The sequence below is a fragment of the Micrasema longulum genome, unplaced genomic scaffold, assembly GCF_059751315.1.
Source record: "Micrasema longulum isolate JH-2025_06_02 unplaced genomic scaffold, ASM5975131v1 h1tg000707l, whole genome shotgun sequence".
In the NCBI taxonomy this organism is placed as follows: domain Eukaryota; kingdom Metazoa; phylum Arthropoda; class Insecta; order Trichoptera; family Brachycentridae; genus Micrasema; species Micrasema longulum.
Genome location: NW_028277903.1, coordinates 33,272 through 57,036, shown reverse-complemented (window position 1 = coordinate 57,036; position 23,765 = coordinate 33,272). Strand labels below are relative to the sequence as shown.

Below are 23,765 nucleotides of genomic sequence, written 5' to 3'. Positions count from 1 at the left end.
GGATGAGGTCTTAAGAGTAAGAATTTAATGCTGTCTTCAATAAATTTCATTTGCATTTTCCAAATTATATAGCTTCTTTAAAATTTCACAACCTTGATTCATTAGCACACAGAAGAGATATTTTCGATCAGATCCTGCTTTACAAAATTGTAAATAATAAATTTGATTCCCCAGAACTGATTCATTTACTCGCTTAGCGTGTCTCCTCCAGACCAACTGGACTCTCTGATAATTTCTATATTCGTAATATTAAAACTAATCATCGGAAACATTCTACGATCCCTCGTATATGTGAAGCATTTAACAAGAATTTAAATAGTCTAGAAATATTTAACACTCCATATAATAGGTACAGATGAGAACTAATAGGCTTGATTCAGAATAACAGAGAATAGACGTTTTGTCTCTTTTCTTGCTCTTCATCATTAAATTAAATGCAATTTTCCACTCCTACTTTCCTTCAAACATCCTTCACCACGCCTTATAAATTTCCTTCCAACTATCTCCTTGTTTTGTCCATAATTCTTTTATTTTAATATACCTAAAGTATATTTATTAATTAAATAATTTTTAACTTTAAACCGTCGTCGCTTTATTGCAGTATAATTTTTGTTTATTTTTTTTACATCTGAGCATGTTTTTTAATTTTTTTTTTAATTATTAACTTTTAATTACTTTTAGAAAAAAAAAATTCTTCATTTTAAATATTATTTCCATTTGTAAATACTAGCTACAAACTTTAAAATAACTTTTATACTTTAATTTTAATTTTCAACCAAGTTCCATTTGTATTTTTTCCTTTCTTTTTTGTACTTTCATTGATAACCTTACATATAATTATTGTATAATATGGAAACTTACTTTAAATACTTATTAACATTTCAGATCTGAATCGTCTACAATTGGAGTGAAATTGAATAAAATGGTTAGTCGATTAATATTTACGTCGTTTTGGGATTGACTTGAGATAATCGAGTACCAACGCAATTTCCTTGTTCGAGGTTATCCCATTGTTCCAAGAGGAGAAAGTCAGCGGACGAAATGTCATTCGGTTCGGTTCCTAGACGAGGAAAAAGCGGCACGAAGCCTCCTCTGAAGTAACAGAAATTAGCCTCGGCGTGACGGGTCGAGCAGCCTATTACAGCGTCATTAGGATCTAATGTTGCTGACAAAATTTTAGTAGTAGACTGCAATTTTTAAAGAATAAAATCAACACTATCATTACTAAGGTATTCACCAATTTTACGGATACGTATTCGTAAGTACCCGATGCGTCATCCATTCGTAATGCTTCGGTATCATTCGGAAATACCATTCCCGTTCGGGATATTTTAAAATCAATCGGGGGCTCGTTATTAATTAGCTTTGTTCAATTAGTTCAAATAGGGTTTTTTAATTCAAAATTTAATTTAATTTTTAATTCTAATAAATTTAGGTTGAAATTATTCAGTACAGTTCAGTGCCGAAAATCGGCGTTTATTCTTAATGAAACAATATGTTTTAATTTGGTAAGGTGTCCAAAATAAAACACTTTCATTGGATTTAATTCTACTTTGAATTTTTAAAAATATATGTGACGCTCTCCGTCTTGTTAGGACATTATCAAACTAACTTAAATATTTACAAAGTTTCCTTACATACTAAAAATAATTGCTGTTTAATGATATAGGTGCATAATGCATAGCATAATAGTTTATGGGGATTTATTATTTGACAAATATTTAGGATTTTTATACAGACCAAGAAAGGTTACGTAATTAAAAATAAATTAGGAGAGTACATACGCGTCAAATATATTTAAAAAAAAAAAAAAAAGAATTAAATCCAATAAAAGTGTTTTATTTTGGATATGTTACCAAATTTTAGTATGGAATTCTACCAATTATCTGAATACACATTAAACAATATGTTATGTTTGCAAAACAGTGAAAAGGGTACAATTATAGAACAAACCTTATAAACTTTTTCAAAGATGAGCAGTAATCACATTTAATGTAGTTACTTCATATATGATTTTGTTTTTTTTTCTTCTTTTATATATATATTTATTATAAACCTTATTATGTTTAAAATTTGATTTACTTTTTATATTAATTTTTAAAGTTCTCGTATACTTTTTATTTCAAACTTTTGTTTTATTTAAACTTTTTTTTTATTTTTTAAATATTATGTTATATAATTTTTAGGCTTGATTATTGTTCCTTAGTTTTGAGTGCAAATATGTAGTTTAAAAAATATCAAACCTTATATGTTTATATTATAAATTTGTAAAAGGCAATTATGCCGTGTATGTTAATAAAAATAAAAAATAAATAAATAAAATTATGTAAAATTAAATTAGAGGCAAACATTTTAGACACTGTTTATCCTCACCGCGTATAGTAAATACCTGTTCTGAGGAAGGCAGCATTTACTTATGTTTATATTAAAGTACACCTTTTTTCTCTAGTAATGTCTAGATATTATTTGAAGATGTAAATGTTATAACAATGATGGAAGTAAAAAAAAAAATGGCGAAGTGTATGAAAATGGCACGTATGCTATTTACGAAGCCACTTCGTAACGAGTCGGGTATTTACGAATATGCTTCCCGGATTAATGTTTTTATTAATTATTTATTGGAACTGGGTGCTCTTGACTAAATAACGGAACACCATAATAACGTTAAAATGTTTGCTTAACTAAATTAGGAAGTTTAATACACGACGAAATATTTATTGACGTAATCATCATCATGGACTCCGTATCTAATAGTGAATAGGGTACTGCTTTGCTACACTAAATGCGGTGCATACCGATCATATGTTACATGAGGGTAAGATGATCAGTATTATGCTTCAGGTGCCAGTCATTCATTCAAATTTTGCAATGAAGAACCGCCTTTAAAACCAATATTTCACGACTACCCTTTCAGAAATCCGACCAAGAACATCGAGAATGGTAGACGAACGCTTTAATTAATTACTACACAACGAGGACTTATTTCCACTCGATTTCCTTTTTCAGGATTTTTACCTGAGAGTAGCCATCGAGCCAAAAACGCTCGTCCGAGGTTCTAGTTCTTTTTCACAATATTAATTTGATTTATTTACGATATTAAAATACAAAAACGTACAGCGTCTCCTTTTTGTATTTTTTATCACGGTTATAGGGTTCGTGCCTCGCTAACAAAGACACGCGTGATCGGGAGATGGTACCCCGCGGCATAATAACAGAACGCGGTATTATTGCGAAAGGTAACGCAGAAATACAAGTATAGCTGATTTCACAAAGGTCGTACGAATCCACACGACACGGCAAATTAGGGTGGATTGATATTAATTTACAATATATTTATACCACGTTTTTTAAATATATTTTTTCAAGTGGCCGCTCTCAGGTAAGAGAAGAGATAAAGTCTGCCTCATGTTGTATAAATAGAAAAATAGAAGTTAATATTCTGTTTATATTGTTTTATAATATTATGTACCTAGCTGCTTTAAACTGTATTTCATTCATGTGTTTGCATTTTATTTTTCAATTTTTGATATCTAATACAAATTTTTCTCTCTTTCACAGATTCTTTTTTACACCTACTATACTCCAAAACACTGTTTTATCTTTTGTTTCTTTATATTGTATTTTTTTAATTTTATGTTGTTTATACTCATGTTTTATATAACTTCGATGTATGTGAAAACCTTATGGGCGTGAGAAAAAAAAATGCTGGTTAGTGCGTTCGCCTGTCATTAAATAATTCAATAAAAATCCATTCACCCTATCTAATTTTATCGTGCCATGTGAATTTATAAAAATATGTTGTATAATATTTATTTATTTATTGAAAATGAACCTTTTAAAAATTTATATATTAACAGCGGTGGAAAAATAACATGATAAAATTTAAACAACAAAATAACATGAAGTTTATATTTGAAGCGCTAACTTTGTGGTTATTCATTATAATAAAATAAATAAAATCACTTTGTTTTTAACCACTATTTTTTTATAATTTTTTATTTATTGGGTCCACGTGTAGTATTTAGTGAACATGATAAAAATAAAATAGGAATTGATTAATTAGTTACGTAAACCTTGACGAAGAAGCTTGTTTGCTTTGAAACAAGTCGGAGGAAAAAAAAATAATAAAAAAAATAGTGGTTAAAAACAAAGTTGTTTTATTGATATTTTATCACAAAATAACAGTTACGATGAAAAAAAACATAGGTTTTGAACGAAGACAGTTAAGTTTTTCTAAAAAATAACCGTAATAAACAAAAACTTAGGTTTAAAAAAGAAAGTTTCACTAAATTCCACTTTTCAGTGTCCTCCTCGGCACGATAACTCTAGGGAGGACAAACATTATTTTGTAATGATTTGAATTTTTAAGTTTGTAAGTGAAAATTCTTGATGGAAGTTCATTGTAATTTATTATAGAAATAAAAGACTAGTGATACTTCAATCCACAAATTTTGAATATACAGTGACCGGTTTCATCGCTTTCGCGACATCTTCGAGACTGGTTTCTTTATTAAGAAAATCAATGTATTAATAAAAAACAGGGGCAAGGAGAGAGAATTCAAAATTATACGAAAGTAAATTAAATTATTTTTGTGTATCATTAAATAACTATCATTAGCTAACCCGAAACACTTTGTAATGACCCCTAAGACAATTAAAAAAAAAAAATTATTTTCATTACTACTACTACTACTACCATCACGCCATTTAACCGTAGGGGTAGGCAGAGAGAATGGACTGCCACACACGCCTATCCTGGCATACATTCCTAGCTTCCTCCACATTCATACATCTTGTCATAATGCCCTTCGGTTCTGCCTGCTTTTGACAAGACCAGACTTAAGATTTTGGTTTATCTGATCATGCCACGTCTTCCTTGGTCATCCTCGTCTCACGTTGCCGTTTTTTCGCCATATATACTTGTTTTACCATTCTTTCGTTGTCCATTCGTTCTACGTGACCAAACCATCTCAGAGACCTTTTCTTAATCTTATCAATTATACTTGACTCAGATTTACACTCTCGCCTGATTTCATCATTCGTAACCCTGTCATAGGTTATGCCTGTTGGAAGGGCTATCTCTATGTTGAACAATATTACTTTGGGCATTGACATTTTTCGCGTCTTTGAGGGAGTTTTTCGTTACAAGATTCTCTTACTTTTTTAACATATTATTCTTCTGATATTATGTATACTAATGTGTTTTTTTATATATATATACCTAATTTTACCTATTTTTTTCCATATGTATGAATTAAGATATTCCCTTTTGTAATGTACATATATATGAATAAATAAATAAATTGAAAATTAAAATTGATTTCCCACACATTCGTCTAAGAGATCGCATTTCAACCGCGTTCACTCGGCTTTCATCCTTCCTCTGCCAGTTCCATGTTTCACTTCCATACATAAGTGTTGGGACTAAAACTCAGTTGTGCACTGCCAGTTTAGCTTCGATTGACATATTTTTTATTAGAAATTACTGTGCTTAGTGCTCCGTTCATTTTGTTTCCCGCATTCACTCTTCTTTCAACATCTTTTTCTACTCTTCCATCTCTTGAAAACATGCTTCCCAGATACACAAATTCTTCTACTAATTTCTAATCCTCTATTCTTACCTCTGTTTTGTATAAATACATTGAATTCCTTAATAAAGATACCAGTCCGGAAAATGTCGCGAAAGCGATGAAACCGGTCACTGGATATTCCAAATTTGTGGATTAAAGTATCACTCGTCTTTTATTTTTATAATAAATTGAAATGAAAAAAAAAATGTATTGCATAAATGAATGGCAATTAATTGTGTTTTGGCAGATTTCGTTTCCACAATTTCTAGTTAAATTTACAATTAAATTGATTGCCAGATACCACAGAAACTAATTTCGAAATCAACACGTGTTTCGGTGCTTTCGACGTGTTAATTAATCTTAGATTTTCCATCTGATGAACTAATTATTTGATATTAATTAAATGTCAATTACATATCACTGATCCCTTTTTTTGTCAAACATGTTTTATTCAATGTTCTCGGGAAGTGATGTCCTGTATTTGGGTATAAAAAACCGGTAAGAATTATAGTAAAATTTTGGCTAGCAACTGGTGATTGTGATTGCAAATAAATATAACTGTGAGATATATTCGACTTACGGTCAGTTGCACCACTTAAAGATAAATTAAAAAATAATCTAGTTAAATAATTCATTAGTTTTTGTAAAAATTGATGAAATGGATGGTTTTCCCATAACTTTTTTCATTTTTTTACGGAAAAATAAATATTTGTTGTGTATGCAGACAATTGGTAGAATTCCATATTTAATTTGGTAATGTATCCAAAATAAAACAACAAAAAAAAACAACAAAATAAAACAACAAAATAAAATAACATAATTTAACAAACAAAAACAAACCTGAACCATTACACACAGAAAATAAAGGCTATAGACTCAATCTGTTAGAACAGCTAGTAATAATTAAAAATGACAATAACCCTGCTAATATACTTATAAATAAACAGTTAAACCTAGTTAATTCACCTTTACTTAATATTTTCAAAAATAAAAACTAAATTATTTATAATTGTAATCTTGTAATTGTAAATTTGTTATTCTATATTATGTACGAGTATAATAATTTTTATTATATACCTACTAAATATAAAAAAACTTGTAATGTTCCCAATAAATTAAATTAAAATGAAATAATATTATAAAATCTGAATGTATTTTACCTTGGTTGATATTAAACATGAATGAAACCTGTGTAAAACACCAATGTAGAATTTCAACAATAATTTTCAAAATAAACCTGTATAAATGAAATCAATATTTTTATAATTATTACATTAATTTTAAAGTCACACCCTTACAAATGTTTTGAAATAATGGTTTTTCCCCAATATAACCAAAATATTCCTTTAATATACTCAGTATACCCTAATTGAATTTTAATTACTCTACTTATTTTGGCTTGTATATAAATCCACAAACATAAAATAGCAATTATTTTTAGTAAATAAGTAAATATTTAAGTTAGTTTGTTTGAAAATGTCCTAACAAGACGAAACGCGTCACAATATACCCTTTGTATATTTTATAAAAAATAAAGTAGAATTATAATCCAATAAACTTGTTTTATTTTGGATAAATAACGAAAAAAAAAATATATTTCCATTAATATGTTTTCCTAAAATATTTCTATTTTGAGGGCCATCTGCAACACGTTTTTTTCAATGAATTACTTTAAATAACTCACTATTTGATAATGGGAATCAAGTTTTGGAAAAGCGGGATTTGAACCACGGATCTCTGATCCGTGGGTTCGCGGCACAAGATACGAGACTTGATTGATTTCGTCTATTTTAGCGAATACGCATTTTCGTAAACTTTGAATTGCTTTATTTTTTTGGTGCATGGTGTTAGTAAAAATATAAACACAATTTTACGTTTTTAAGTTTTAAGGGGATGGAGGTAAGGGTGTGAGTATAACAGGTGCCCATTTCAGTGGAACATCGTATAATGCATTAAAATAAACGTTCCCTCCCTCTTTGTCCAACTATTTCTCCCACAACTTCTCAAGCAAATATTTAATAACATTAAGTAAATATTCATGCACAACTGATCTAAAGATGTGTTTTTTAGTAAATTCCGGGTCATATATGAACATAAATTATATACAGACTCTATACAACACTTGTATGCAGTAACTTAGAGTTTGCATTCGTTGTGTGGGGTCCACATTACATAAAAAACATTGAAAGGATTGAAAATGTCCAACAATTTTTATTTAAATACCTAGATTATAAAAACAATAAAACGCTTAGCACCTACAGCCAATCTACTAAACAAAGTTAATTTTTTACCCTTGAAAATAGACGCACTACATCTGAATTATGCCGTTTATTTATTTATTTAAATCTTAAAGTAGGGCACACATATCATACATACTGTTATGTGTGTTCTAATAATAACATTGCAAATATATTTAATTTATAAATTGTTTATCACATATGTCTTGACCATTATTTTAAATTTTGATATGTTTTTTTCTTCATAAATATTTTTTTCCATTTCGTAATACTTTTTAATTGCTTTAAATAAAATTGAATTTTGTGACTTTGCCTTTTTCCTAAATGGAAGTCTAATTTTGTTCTTTTCTCTAGTATTGTGATCGTGTTCATGCTGGTTCCGATCAATTTTTTTCCAAAATTCTGTTTTTTTATTAGAGTTTATAATTTTATGAACAAATATCATTGTATTGTAAAATATTCTTTGTTTATATGTTAATAATTTCATTTCATTTACCATCGACTTAACCCTCGTATATCTGTTTTTTTCAAAATGATTCTAAAGGCTTTATTTTGTAATACAGTTAGTTTATCTATGTTTTCTTTGTTTGATAAAAATAAAATGCTACTACAGTAGTTAACGTGTGGTTCAATAATTGCTTTGTAAATAGTTTTGCAGGAGTCCTTGTCAATAAATTATATATGATATTTATATATTTAAAAAAATAATATAGTTGACTCCTTAAGCCTATTCTCCAAAATAGTTTTTCATGTCGCCTTTCACGTGACAAGAAATACATATTTATTCCATCTGCCAGTCTGTAGCACTAACTATACACGACACTCTTTCCTCTCTCGTTCTTACTCAAACGATTTTTTTTTTCATCAATAGATGTATTCAACATGCCCCTTAATTGATTTAAAAATAAATTAAGACTCATTCTATCTGGCTGCGATACGCTCCCAGTTGCTTTATGATGATGCTTAAGCTTACATACACCTGAACACTTCCTTCCACACAAACACACCCTTTTGTTGTACCATATATATAACAATAATAGAAAACATTCAGAAAATAATTAAACCGGTCTTTTTTACGTATCAACTCCCGCTGCCTCCACCTACCATGAAATAACTTCTCTACATTACCGCAGAGTGTGTACGGACCAACTACTGCTTCACAAAATTATGACAGGAATAGTTGATTGTGCCGAATTTTTTAGTTTAATAACAATACATGTTTTGGCCAGGATTTGTAGACGGTTTAACCTGTTTTAAGTACCAATAAGTAAAATATCGTATGTTAAAAATGCCTTTTTTCCAAGGACATTTCTAGTGTACAATACCAAATTTAAAGACATAGACTACACAAACATCACTCTGTCAGATTTAAAATTGACACTTAAAATGCATTACGTAACTTAATAGACATAATAATAAATATGTACATCTCCCTACCCTCCTTATCCTCTCTTCAAGCATCCTTGTCCTAATCCCGCCTAATTTACAATAACTGTTTTTTTTAAAATGTATTTTCTTTGATTATTTAAAAATACATACATTGAAATAACATAATAATAAAAAGTAAAACTAAACCAAGAAGTTTTATTGATAAGTTTATTTATAATTTTATCATAATCATTAACTATTGAGTTTTATCAAGAAATATCAACAAAAAACATCAATATTAATGAAAATAACATTTTTATATGTATTTATATGAATATGTATTATAATTTCTTAACTAACTTTTTACACTTTGTGAAATTCTGTTATTGGTTCTGAGTTTATACACGATATCTGTTTGTTTACTATAGATATGTATGGAGAAATGTTGGTTTCCCAAATAAAATAAAATAATTTATAAACAATATTTTTAGTTTGTCTAAATGTTTGTAGACATGGACCACTTAAAGTGTAAAGTGGCCACTTAGACCAGCCATTGACGGGTCATAAGCCCTGTAGATGCCTAGACTTCTATATTACCTTCTCTTAAATGTTCTTCATCTCTGTTGTAATATGTTAATAAAATAATTTAATATGTATGATTTTTACTTAGAAATTTCGATGGTCTGCCTTTAAGACTTATCTTTATCATGTAATTTAATCATTGCTGACTGAGTGTTTCTGTAAAATAAATAGATATGTTTCGTGTAGTCGTTATGAGTTGTTATTGCTACTTTTGCAGTTATCAATGAACGAACAAGTAACTAGGCGAGTTATTTAGCAGTCAAAGCAAACTAACTGCTAACACAGAGTCTCGGCTCTCAAAAGGCAAGTAGAAAACTTGTGAGTACAGACTAAAGAATTCCAACTAGACAATCTCTAAAGCAGAATATTCTTGTTTGTGGAAAGGAAGCGACTACTCCTTCCGATAACTTAAGCTAGTACTGCATGAGCCAGAAAATGGTACAGGATCTTGTGCAAGATTTGACCCAATGGGGTATACTCACAAATCAGGAATAACGTCGAAAATATACTGAGTATTTATTTATTATATAATAATTTGATTTTTATGTATAAAATAAATAAATCTTTTTTTATTACAATATTTGAGTTTGTCCAAATGTTCGTAGACAATTGTTTTCAGGCGTTGCCTAGTATGTGAAATAATTCAGTCGGATGAATCTCTTCACAACAATAAAGGTTTCAGCTCTTTAACTTCACTAAAATCAACAAATGGAAGAATTGAAGAAATATGGATTTTCGAACACAGGCAAAATGGTGAATGTTACACAGTGTGTAAAGTGGCCACTTAAACCTGCCAATGACAGGTCATAAGCCCTGTAAATGCCTAGACTTCCATATCCCTTATTCAAGGTATTCTCCACCCCTGTTGTAATTTGTTAATTATTTTTTAATTTCGGGTTTAAAAACGAGCACATAAAAAACAGCTAACAGTCGACGTCACGTTATTTTGATGTCACACGACGTGCCCGACGAGTGCACTACAAGAAATATGAATGTTAAAACATAAGCAAAATCGGGTTGTTGTCCTGTGGCTAGTGTCTCGGACTCACGGACCAAAGGTCTGTGGTTCGAATCCCACTCTACCTCAACCCGATTCCCATTTTATAACAGTGAGTTATTTACAACTCGTTGAAAATGGCTCTCAAAAATTAAATATTTGGGTTAATCATAAGAACGCAAATATTTCTTTTTTCCTTAAAAAAATATATCTATATTATGAATGTTATACAGTGTATTAGAAAAAAAATTTGACGCGTTTTGGTGTGATCTGTGAATTTCAAAGATAATTCCAGAGAAAAAATGATGGATGCCGGCTCACGCCTCGGGGCTAGTTCAAGACTTTTTGACAATAAAGCCATACCGCTTTAATGCTCCAGCAATCGTATTCACCGAACTTAGCCCCCTGCGACTTTTTTCTGTTCTCAAAGAAAAAGAGTACAGCTTTCTGAGAACATAAGTCTCCTTGGCGGTGCCCACAAGTGTTACACAGTGTGCAAAGTGGCCATTTAAACCAGCCAAACAGCCATATGCCATGTAAATGTAAAAACTTCCATATTTCCTTTTCTAAAATGTTCTCTAACTCTGTTGTTATTTGTAAATTAAAATGATTTCCTAGGGCGTGAAATCCAGTCTTTTGTCTATAAACATTTGGAACAAACAAACTTAAAATATTGTATACAAAATTTTTGTACAAGAAACTGCAAGCGGTCTTGCATCATTTTCTGACACATGTAATACAAGCTTTAGCGGAGTATTAAATGAACATTTCAAGTAACTTCAAATAGACATTTGAAATGAAAAACATCCCGACGAAGCGACTCGGGGGTCGATAAAAGAATGACGTTATGTTTTCTTCCATTCAAAGCTGCAATTTTGAATTATATGGTACAAGTTTGTTTAGTTAGATGGTCGGTTACACGAAGAATACTCTTTTAACGTCTGTGTTTGAAGAGCATAGCTGGCTTTGAACGACGGTTTCATTGATGCTTTTTACAAGAGAAATCTAATTTCATATTTACAGGATTTTTATTCCTTCTTGTAGTCTGACGGTAGTATTTTTTTTAAGACATGTAAAATTATGCATTTAAAATAAAAAATAAACTCACTAAGAGCCAGTTGCTAAAAAGTCAAATAACTGACACACTTTTATTCGTTCAGACAAAACGGGGAACCACTTTGAGGAAAACGTAAAATTTGTTTAACATTTTTTGAAGATCTATCATTTCTACTGCCGGGGCCCCGATTACAATTGAAAGTAAACGTTTATCTTCAATTTTATCTACAAAGTAAAATTAAATTTTTGTATGAAAAGCAGAATATGCACACAATTATTTTTCTGAACAGGTTCAATTATAGGTTACTGACGAAGCTACTTTAAATAATGTTCATGCAAATATACTCATTTTCGTACACAAATATCTTTTGAGACAGTCGAAGGTAACTCCGTTAACTTCCCATTGTAATCGGGGCCCCGGTAGTTGCAACAAAAAATAAAATTTAAATTATTGTCATGTTTTCATTAAAACTTATTGCAAGAAAAAAGTACCGTATTTTATTTATTTATTTATTTATTTATTTATTAACGGACATTGTCCATGTATACAATTTATAAGGTTTAAATATTACAATAAAAGAGTAGTTTAAAACATTTAAAGAAAAAAGAAAGAAGCATTGACAAACATAAGGGACATCGAGACAAGATCTGGACTATTTATTTAGTGCTCGTTTAAATCGTTGTAAACTTAAACCAAAAAAGTCCAGATCCTGTCTTGAGTTAACAATACGACAAAGGCGGGTCATTGGAGAATTTAGGCTGTTTTATGCTGATCGATGAACAGTACTTCATTGTCTCTCAATCTACGAGTCGGAATATTGATTTTTACTTGTCCCAGTAATGATGGAACATCGATTATACCATTTAGTATGCCGAACATATATATGGAGTCAATATTAGTTCTACGTTTTTGTAGACTAGAAATATTTAACATCGACTCTATTTCAGCATAAGAATAATTATCTCTCTCTAGTCCAAGCATCCACGCTATTTTTCGAAGCAAGCGATGTTGGACTGATTCAATGTGTTTTATGCGATTGACATAGAATGGAGACCAGACCACTGAGGCATATTCAAGAAGAGGGCGAACAGTTGAGCAATAAAGAGTTTTGATTGTACGGACATTAGTAAAATCAGAGGATATTCTGTTAATGAAGCCAAGTAATTTGAGTGATTTATTTACTGTATTATCTATATGCTCGTTGTATGTCAGTTTATAGTCCAAAACAACTCCTCAATCTCTGATGGACTTGACTACATCAATTTTGGAGTTTTCTAATAGGTACTCGAAGGAAATTGGTTGTTTTGTTCTATGAAATGACATTATTTGCGGACGATAAGACGCATCGGACCATAAGACGCACCACAAAATATATATTTTTTAATATTTAGAACTACAAGACGCACCTCATTTTTGTTTGAATTTTCAAAGCAAAAAAAGTGCGTCTTACGGTCCAAAAAGCACGGTACTATGAAGCCACCCATTCTGTCCGATTTCGCGTAAATGTAACTTTTCGGTACAACTGACTTTGAGTTATATAGAGAAAAATAAACAGATATAGTAATGTTAAGTTTACACAAACGCAACGAAAACAGGTTTTTTGTAGTGTTAAAACAATTCTTTTCTTAGTAGTTATGCAAATGACGAATGATTGTACTTTACATCCTGTTATTAAGCCCAAATTACGTTACATACGAAGGATGGCAACAAATCGGAATTTAAATTTACACTTCTACTACTACTACCATTACGCCATTTCCCTGAAGGGGTAGGCAGAGACAATGGACCGCCACACACGTCTATCCTGGCATAAATTTCTAGCTCCTTCCACATTCATACATCTTGTCATACATGCCCTACGGTTCTCCCTGCTTTTGACATGACCAGACTTTGATTTATCTGATCATGCTACGTCTTCCTTGGTCGTCCTCGTCTCGCGTTACCGTTCATTTTTGCCATATATACTTGTTTTACCATTCTTTCGTCGTCCATACGTTCTACATGACTAAATCATCTCAGAGACCCTTCCTTAATCATATCGATTATACCTGACTCAGATTAACACTCTCGCCTGATTTAATCATTCGTAACCCAGTCATACATTGATTTCTCAAACATTAGTCTAAGAGATTGCATTTAGACCGCGTTCACTCGGCTTTCATCCTTCCTCTGCCAGTTCCACGTTTTGCTTCCAAACACAAGTGTTAAATTTGGCAAATCGTCTTTTGATGTGAAAGCGAATGAACACCTAACGGTTCGTTCTCGGTGTCCTGTAAGGTTTCTCCGCGACCAATATTTGTGTACTTTCGAGGGCGTCATGTGCAAAAACTATAAGAATTATAGTATATCTAAAACTATGACTGGATAGCCTGTTTTGACGACTACCGGAAATAGTTTGTGGGAAGCGAAGGAGTTGCAAGGTTACGTCACAGCGCTGCACGTGGGGATCTAAATTTGGACTTGTGTGGGCACGGCGCGCGCTCAGTTCAATTGTATCTCCGGAACGGGTTGGTGGATTTTAGTGATCGAGGTGTCCATTTCATTACTATCTAGGCGTGGGCACTAATGATTTTGATTAATAAATGTTATGTTTGGTGTAATTTTCTTTCTTTCATATAAACTTTCTTTTTGACTAACAATCTTAAAATAATCTCCCAATAATGAGAGTAACGTGGGCAATTTCGCATTCACGAAATAAAGATCCAACGGGAGTATCAAGGATACTGCCTGTGTATATATATACATATCTTTTAATTATGATATTTGATTCTCAGCATTCTAATACACACACTTCACGCAATATTATTGCAAATACCCAAAAAAACACAACAAGAAAAGATATGACTCGCGTTTGTTACATTATTCCTTAAAGTTATATTGTATGTTCTGAAAAGTTAGCATTATGGAATTGGATCTATGTAAATGAATAAAGACAAGTGCAAATTGTTCTTACCTCCATCTTCCGGTATGTTAAGCAGCTTCTTGGCTCCAGGGCTGGGTCCTCTGCTGTTGGCGTACGCCCTCTGCAGCGTCTCGCTGATGGGCTTCCCGAAGGAGCAACTGGGGCTGGCGCACACCAGCACAACGAGCAACCACGAGGTCAGGTGCCCCGACATGCGGGACTTCCACTTTACAGGAGAAGGGCGCGAAAATACTCCGTACACTTCTTTTAAATAACTACCCCACACAGCTAAGAACCGCGAAATCCACGGAAACGAAGACAGAAAGGATACAGACGAACCGAAGCGTCTTCCTAAAGAGCGGATTAAAATTACAAGCATGGTAACGAAAGATATTCTATCATTTGTTTTTGAGCTTCCTCGGCTGTCGTCGTATTTGGAATCCTCAGCAACCGTCATATCGACGGAAGCTGGTGTTCTAGTAGATTTTGGGTGCTTGTTCTGGCACTCCGTATTCCCGGTGGATGTGTTCGACGCTCTTTCGTCTTCCGTTGCGCGCTTCCTCCGGCAGTATCGCTTCGGCCCCGCGCCCGCGGAAACCAGACGCTCCGCGGCGTCGGCTCCTTTCACCACCGGCATTGCGTCTGCGCCGCCTCAAAACGCCATCGTAAAACCGTAAATAAATCAACACTGAGCCCTCCAAAGCACCTCGGTATTTCCTACCAGATGCTCGACGGCGGACACGAGGGAAAAAATTAAAACCAAACACTCCATGTAATGTTTACGTTCCGGGCAAACAAACGCGCGACTGTTTGCCCCGACACACTTTATTTACAAAAACGGTTCGTTGAATCTTTCTCCGGTCGAAAAAGAAATCGATAATTGTCGTTGGCGAAACGTTTTACGAAAGGGATTTGCTAACAGATTACTTTCGAAAGACCGAGACGAAACGGCCAATCATCTCACCTTTTCAGTTCTGGCGAATAGCTGTAAAACAACGAAGTCAAATCTAGCGGATTAATTATTTACACGATCTAACTGGCAGGAGGATTATTGGTTTAAATTAATTTAAGTACATTAATTACTTTTAAGGATTACGCGACTGTTAGATTATTATTTTAGATGTAAAATTTTAACTAAAAGGCGATGTGGTAGATGAACGGACCGATTATAATTACATTATTTTAATCACAGCGTAAAATTTTTAAAAAAAAGGTGAATTTGTTCTAGAATCTGGAGGGTATGGAGGTTATCGACAGCTGACGATAAGGAGGTGCCGAGTCAGTTTATCTGAAATCAAATAAAAAAATACATTAGTGAGATAAGACGCTACACAAGTTGATACATATTAAATGGGAGTTTCTAAGAAATGGACATTGTTCGCGCTGAGCCAACTGAATTAATTTATAGACCTATTATTTAAGACATTGCGAACTTATTCATTGGATTAAGGTTCTAATGATGGATACTAAAGATAATGATAATGAAGAAAGGAAAATAATGGTACTTATATATAACGAAAAAGTATTGTACTTAACAAAGATTCGAAATTTTCATTACAATTAATATACGAGTCACTGAATTAAATCACGGCTCACGGAATGATCGGGAGTTCAGTGGTCAGTATTTGTTAATAAACTATAAGATTAAACCATTTTTTCATATTAATATTACATAAATAGACTACAAAGACAGCAAAAAAACAAAAAAAAAATCTTTCTCTCCTCCCAAACTCATTATCTGTTTTCACATTCCTCAATATTTAATATGCATAACATTATGTACTTATTTTTAAGTATTTTATGTTATACATACGTGCAAGCCTTTTCCCCCAGTAAAAAAAACAGCTGTTAATTTGAATTAATTAGGTTATTTTTATTTTATGTATGCGTCTTTGATTTGTATTCATGGTATTTTAGTACTAAATTTCAACCAACTCTTCTTTTGACTACTTATTTTTGGTTAACTGGAAGTCCGCCAAAGTACTTACTTTTTTAACTTAAAGTTTCAAATAAATAATAAAATATTGAAGTAAGTATATGATCTGCCTTACTTAATGGCAAATAAGAACTCTTTAAACAATCTAAAAAATCAAATGTAACTGAACTCTTTTAACTAGAATCCTAAAAATTTATTCATAAATTAGCCACTGACGTAATTGTAGACGAAAAACTAAAACTTGAAAAAAATTGTAGTAAACATGGACACAATACGAGAATATCAGAACAATGTCATATACAACATTCTAAAACGATACAAGGACAGTCGAGACTAATAAACCAGAGACTGAAATTATACAATAAGTTACCAGACAAAACTAAACAAAAGACTAAGACAACCTTTACAAAAGATGTTTATTATCAATTTCTAATAAAAATATGTCAATCGAAGCTAAACTGGCAGTGCACAACGGAGTTTTAGTCCCAACACTTATGTATGGAAGTGAAACATGGAACTGGCAGAGGAAGAATGAAAGCCGAGTGAACGCGGTTGAAATGCGATCTCTTAGACGAATGTGTGGGAAATCAATGTGTGGCAGGGTTACGAATGATGAAATCAGGCGAGAGTGTAAATATGAGACAAGTATAATTGATAAGATTAAGAAAGGGTCTCTGAGATGGTTTGGTCACGTAGAACGAATGGACGACGAGAGAATGGTAAAACAAGTATATATGGCAAAAATGAACGGCAACGTTAGACGAGGACGACCAAGGAAGACGTGGCATGATCAGATAAACCAAAATCTTAAGTCTGGTCATGTAGACAGAACCGAAGGGCATGTATGACAAGATGTATGAATGTGGAAGAGGCTAGGATTGTATGCCAGGATAGACGTGTGTGGCGGTCCATTCCCTCTGCCTACCCCTACGGGGAAATGGCGTGATGGTAGTAGTAGTAGTAGTAGTAGTAGAGTACGAATTTTAACACAGAAAAATTATATTCTTAAATGAATGTAATCCGCAAGGGTTTATAAATAAATTTAAAAAAAAAACTATTTTTTTAAAAGTACCGTATTCTGCAACCTAAACGAAATAAAACGGTTGTATTAAAATTAAAGAGGCTATGTGTCGTTCTATCCCTTCGTTAAATGTTCATTTTGTTTATCATTTTTGACGAAGTTTCGGTAAAAAAAAATTACTATACCCTTCTAAAATGTTTTCCTCTGTGCATCAAATTTGAATACATTTGTTTTCATTATTAATCAATTCGTAATTTTCCTACTGATCCTAGCTCTGGTAATTTGGGTCAATGATTGGCTTCTGGCCTGAACTAATTTGTTTACATTACAGACGTAATGGAAGCTGTGATTTATTGGTGTTGATATTGTGTCATCGCCGTCCCGATCCAACACATCGCCTTTCGAGTCAACATTACATCCAATCAATATTAGCTCTGTTTAAATAAATAGAGTAATGAATGGCCAGTTAGACTGATTAATTGCCAAATAAAAAGTAAATTACGAATAAGTCATGAAAATTGAAATGAAGTTCAGTGGTTTTTTTTTAAAATTTTTATTTATTAAAAGACTGTTAAACTAAGTCAAATTTTTTTTTTTTTAATTTTTACATATCGTATTATCGGTGCTACGATTTTTTAAAGTTTTGTATTTCTGAAATAACTCCGCGTGTGACGTCAGAGGTTCATTTCCGCTTATTCTCATTCAGTTCTTCCCATTGGTCCAGAAGCGACAAGCAGACCGGAAATCTTCCATAGCTCTCAGATCATAGGTTGATTCACATGAACCAGTGACGTCATTTAAAGTAGTGCGTTTTTTTCAAAATATTTTTTATTATTTTTTCTGTACATTTTCAAGAAACTTTGTCGTACAATTTAATGCTCTAATTTTTACCCCGCGTAAGAAAACATTTTTTGTATCCAATTTCCCGTAGGGCTGAAGTTCCTCATTACGTAACAATTTAAAATTAAGCATTTGCATTTTTAAATAAGATATTACTTTTAGTAATGAGTTCACAAAAGTACTTAATCTTTGTACTTGAAGGTTTAAATAAATAAGTAAATTATCTAACTCAATACTTTGGCAAGTTCACAGGCATGGGTCGTTCCTGATTGTGTCACTATAACTGTGTCTCTGTCCCGTATACATGTATGTAAAATGTTATTAATAAATAAAAAAAAACTGTATTATTTGAAAACAGTAATATGTATATTTAATTCACTAACATTTCTATAATATTTTGGCATTACCAATTTTTTTGTCCTAGCTTTAATCTTATTGCGTTGTGTTTTATTTCATTTGTACCTGTATTTAGTATAAGAAAATGTTTTTACTATTGTTGGAATGGACAGTATAAGTCCGTCAATAAATAAATAATAATTTATTTATTTAACTTTTTGCACATAATGTTACTTGTACATTGGCGGGCTTATTGCCAAATGGCAATTTCTTCCAACCAACCAATAAAATAAAAGTTTTATTTTTATAATTCAAGTTACAGAACATATTCAATAAAAAAAATATTAAAAAGCTAAAGATATATATAAATGGAAATTAACATATTTGTTTATAAATTACCTTAAATCAAAACTATTACTCAATGGGAAAAAGGAAAAAAGAGGAAAGAGGAAAAAGGAAAGGAGGAGAGATTGAGGAAGAGAAAGGAGATGTTTCTTCAGACGTGATTTAAACAGAGATAATGTAATGATAATATCAATGAAAAAAAATAAAATTAAACCCTTCAACTAAAGGTTCTCACATCAATCGAGTTTTTTTAAGCTTTGAGCCTATTTTATCCTTACAGTAATAACCTAATAGAATTGCCTATACGGAGAAAAAACATTATATGATTATTGACCACGAAGTTAGCTACAGATCACAGAAATACAACGAGCCGTAGGTACTTGGGTTGGGAATTGCGAGTGCAAACCGAAACCGTCCATTACACGTTTGTTGTTAAACTAAAAGAAAACCAAAAATTTGGGACGCTTATTTTCTATGCAAAAGCGCCTAAGGGCTTCTCTAAGTAATGCGCATCTTGAACATATACCTTTTAATATTTTACCGTTTTTGCTTGTATATGTAATTTTTAATACTATTTAAATGTTATTTGTGTTTTTTTTTTATATACTTTTTTTGGCTTGTATACATAATTTCAATACGTTTTTGATAAAAAAAAATTAACCTGTATTGGGTGTGCGCATATTTTGTTAATTTAAAAAAATGATTTTATTTTGTACTAGTTCAGTATGTATGTATACATACATGTAATTTTTAAACTTTTTCAATTTTCTTTCCCAGATTGCATAATGTAAACATTATTTTGAATTTATTTCCATGCCTAGTATTCTGTTTATTTTGTTATTTTCAAGTATTTTTCATACCCTTTTTAATTTGTAGTATATCGTAATTTTAATTTTTCTGCTTTTGTAAATAATATTATAGTTTAAAATTTAAAAACGTCTTTAAAAAAAATGTTATCTGTATGTCCCTAAATGATTTTTTTTTAAAAAACTCCTTGGGAATATTGTATATAATTATGTATAATATGTTTTCAATATAATAAAATAAAAATATATAAAAAAATATAAATTATTCTGCGATTTTATCGGATGTGATTTAAACTCAAGATTAAAATCTAGAATTTGACGAGATTGATACAAAATCGCATTACAGATGCATCAGATGTCAAATTTGTGAGAATTTCAGGATAACACGTTTGGAGGTATCCGAGGCCACCCTGCAGCGTAACTTTTCGATATTAACCGGGTTCCCTGATATCAATTTTGAAATTCAAATTCCGTCCCCACTCCCCTACGGGGAAGCTTACCCGATAGGGGCGGGGGTTGGAGGCGGGCGGCCACCTGGGTTATAGAGTCATCTGCGTGTCGTGTCGCAAGTCCCAACATCCCGAATGTAACATGTGCAACTCGGAAGCCAGTTTTATAAGGGACATGAAACTGGACCAAAAACTACTCCTAATTTTGTACGAGAAATTTAGCAAATAATATTAATTCAACAATGCTTCAGTATGTCTAATATGGAAGTCTAGGCATTTACAGGGATTATGACATGTCATTGGCTGGTTTGAGTGGCCACTTTGTGGTTTGAGTGGCGGCCTCCGTGGTGTAGTGGTCAAGACGCTTGACTCACGCACGGAAGGTTCCGGGTTCGATTCCCGGTGAGAACACAAAAAATAAAAATGTGATTTTTCTCAAGCCTGGATGCTCTGTGATGTAATTCACCACTGTAATTAGGCCTCTTGGCCTGTTGTGGTGCAAAAAAAAAATAAATAAAAAAAAAAATAAAAAAAATGTTTACACACTGTGTAACATTCACTATTCTGCCCATGTTTGAACATCCACATTTCCTCAACTATTCCATCTGTTTACTTTTTTATTTATTTATTTATTATATATATATATACGGTCTAAGCCAATGGAAATCGAGTTGTGGCAGAGTGGGATTTGAACCTCGGACCTTTGGCCCGTGAGTCCACGATACTACTACGGGATCAAAACGAAATCCATTTTTGTGTACAACAGTGTACAAGTCTGGATTTTTGGTAGTATAGTGGGCTCACGGAACAAAGGTCCCAGGTTAAAATCCCACTCTACCACAACATGATTTCCAATTTTCCAGCACAATTTATTTACGAATTTTAGGAAATGGTTTAAAAATATAAATATTTAAGTAAATAATAAGAATAAGAACTAGTTTTTCAAAAAAACTAAAATAATAAAAGTATATATATTTTTTTTTAAATAAAAAATAGGGACTCCAGAATAGACGGATTATTTAATAATTCAAACATTTTAGAGTGGTTTTCGTTAAGTTATTTTCAGTCCAATATTAAAAGTAAGCTTACAAAGGAAAAACGGGATGAATATTAAATTGAAGTCCGTGATAGGTAGGATTTCATTTCCCTGTAAAAATATAAATTCGCCGACCAGAATAATCCCCCGACACGCAACATTTTCGCCGTAATCGGACACGAATCGGGAACCACGACACTTGTACTGATTCGCCCAGTGCGGCCGCATAGCAGGAATATTAACCCTTTTGGGGTTGAATTTCATTTTAAAAGTAAATATGTAAGTACATAATACCTAAGTTATTTAAATTTGATTAATACTAATACTACTACCATCACGCCATTTCTCCGTAGGGGTAGGCAGAGAGAATGGACCGCCACACACGTCTATCCTGGCATACATTCCTGGCTTCTTCCACATTCATACATCTTGTCATACATGCCCTTCGGTTCTGTCTGCTTTTGACATGACCAGACTCAAGATTCTGGTTTATCTGATCGTGCCACGTCTTCCTTGGTCGTCCTCGTCTCACGTTGCCGTTCATTTTCGCCATATATACTTGTTTTACCATTCTTTCCTCGTCCATTCGTTCTACGTGACCAAACCATCTCAGAGACCCTTTCTTAATCTTATCAATTATACTCGACTCAGATTTACACTCTCGCCTGATTTCATCATTCGTAACCCTGTTATACATTGATTTCCCACACATTCGTCTAAGAGATCACATTTCAACCGCGTTCACTCGGCTTTCATCCTTCCTCTGCCAGTTCCATGTTTCACTTCCATACATAAGTGTTGGGACTAAAACTCAGTTGTGCACTGCCAGTTTAGCTTCGATTGACATATTTTTATTAGAAATTACTGTGCTTAGTGCTCCGTTCATTTTGTTGCCCGCATTCACTCTTCTTTCAACATCTTTTTCTACTCTTCCATCACTTGAAAACATGCTTCCCAGATACACAAATTCTTCTACTTGCTCGAGACATTTATAAATTTTAACATAAATTTGATTAATAATATTTTAAAATAAACTATGCAATTTCAAAATTATCAACCTTTATTTTAAATATATTATGATAAATAAAACACTTGGTATTTTCACAACACTCGCATTTAACTGTTATGCTGCCTTCGATATTCAATGTCTATTTTGCATTAATTTGATTGATACATTATTTTTAGACCTGATAGCTGCTAACCAAAATATTTATTCATTTTAGTTTTATCTTATTTACTTTTTGTCGTATATTCTTTTACAGTTTTTTTTTCTTCTCTCTGCTATGATTATTTTATATTAATTCAATTCGATGTCAAATACTTATTTTGTATTGCGTGTATTTACTTTTATTTTTTGCCAATAAACGCCGTAATTCGGCAAATGTAGATGGACATGTTAAGAGTCGAACTGATCGGCGCGCGTGTATTAGAAGAAGCATGAATGTAGAGAAAACGAGATATGTATGCAAAGACGTGGCGTTCTATACTCTCTGGTTACCCTTAGGGGGAAACGGTGTGATGGTTTGTTGTTAATTTATTTATTTGACACTTTATATACATATACAATATTTATACATATAAGGGCGGGTATATTGCCTTAGGGCGATTTCTTCCTACCTACCTAAACCGTTCAGTTTGAGAAAATTGTAAATACATGGAAATATTGAATCTTACAATTTTATACAAAAATTGTGTACAGGTTTTTATACAAAGTTGTTGATGTGGTAAGTAAATCATTAAGCCGTTTTCATTCCTACAAAAGGTAGTTTTGCCTTTTTTCAATCTCGCAACGTTCGCACGGACCCCACTGTAACACGTGCCGGCATGTTCCCACCGCTTAAGGGTTAAAACCCATACAAGACGCAAAATGGTTGACAATGTTCTGTAATCCAGTCCTCACCTCGGTACACGACCGCGCGACGCATGTACACCGTGATCAGGTGAACAAAAGTAACGCGGCGGTTACCTAAATTAGCGCACCGCGGAAAAAGGGGCGGGTAATCGTATCGCCGTCAAGTCCGAGGGGTCAACTGAAACCAACTTTTCGGCGAGCTGGAGGGACAAGTGGATTTTTCACGGGGATATTGATATATGATACTTATGTGAGGTATAATTTAGGGTTTTATTAATTCAAAGGCGCAGTGTCCGCTAACAAGAAGAGTTGAATCATTTTGGTATGTACGGGCGTGTAATTGGAGCTTTTTTAGAGTAGCAATAGAACATGTTTCCTTTTTAAAAAGGGATGTTAAGGTAATTTGAGAAACAAAACGATTCTGATACATA

The 23,765-nt window shown here is 32.5% G+C and overlaps 1 protein-coding gene across 1 annotated transcript in view; it reads right to left on the bottom strand.

Annotated features, from left to right (window-relative positions):
* LOC148279535 (uncharacterized) overlaps positions 1-15,995 on the bottom strand; it is a 242,862-nt gene extending 226,867 nt beyond the window's left edge. The window contains exon 1 of the mRNA XM_088229774.1: positions 14,765-15,995. Within this exon, the coding sequence (XP_088085900.1) occupies positions 14,765-15,350 (586 nt within the window). The 5' untranslated portion in view covers positions 15,351-15,995. The remainder of the gene's footprint in view (positions 1-14,764) is intronic.
* Positions 15,996-23,765: the final 7,770 nt, after the last annotated feature.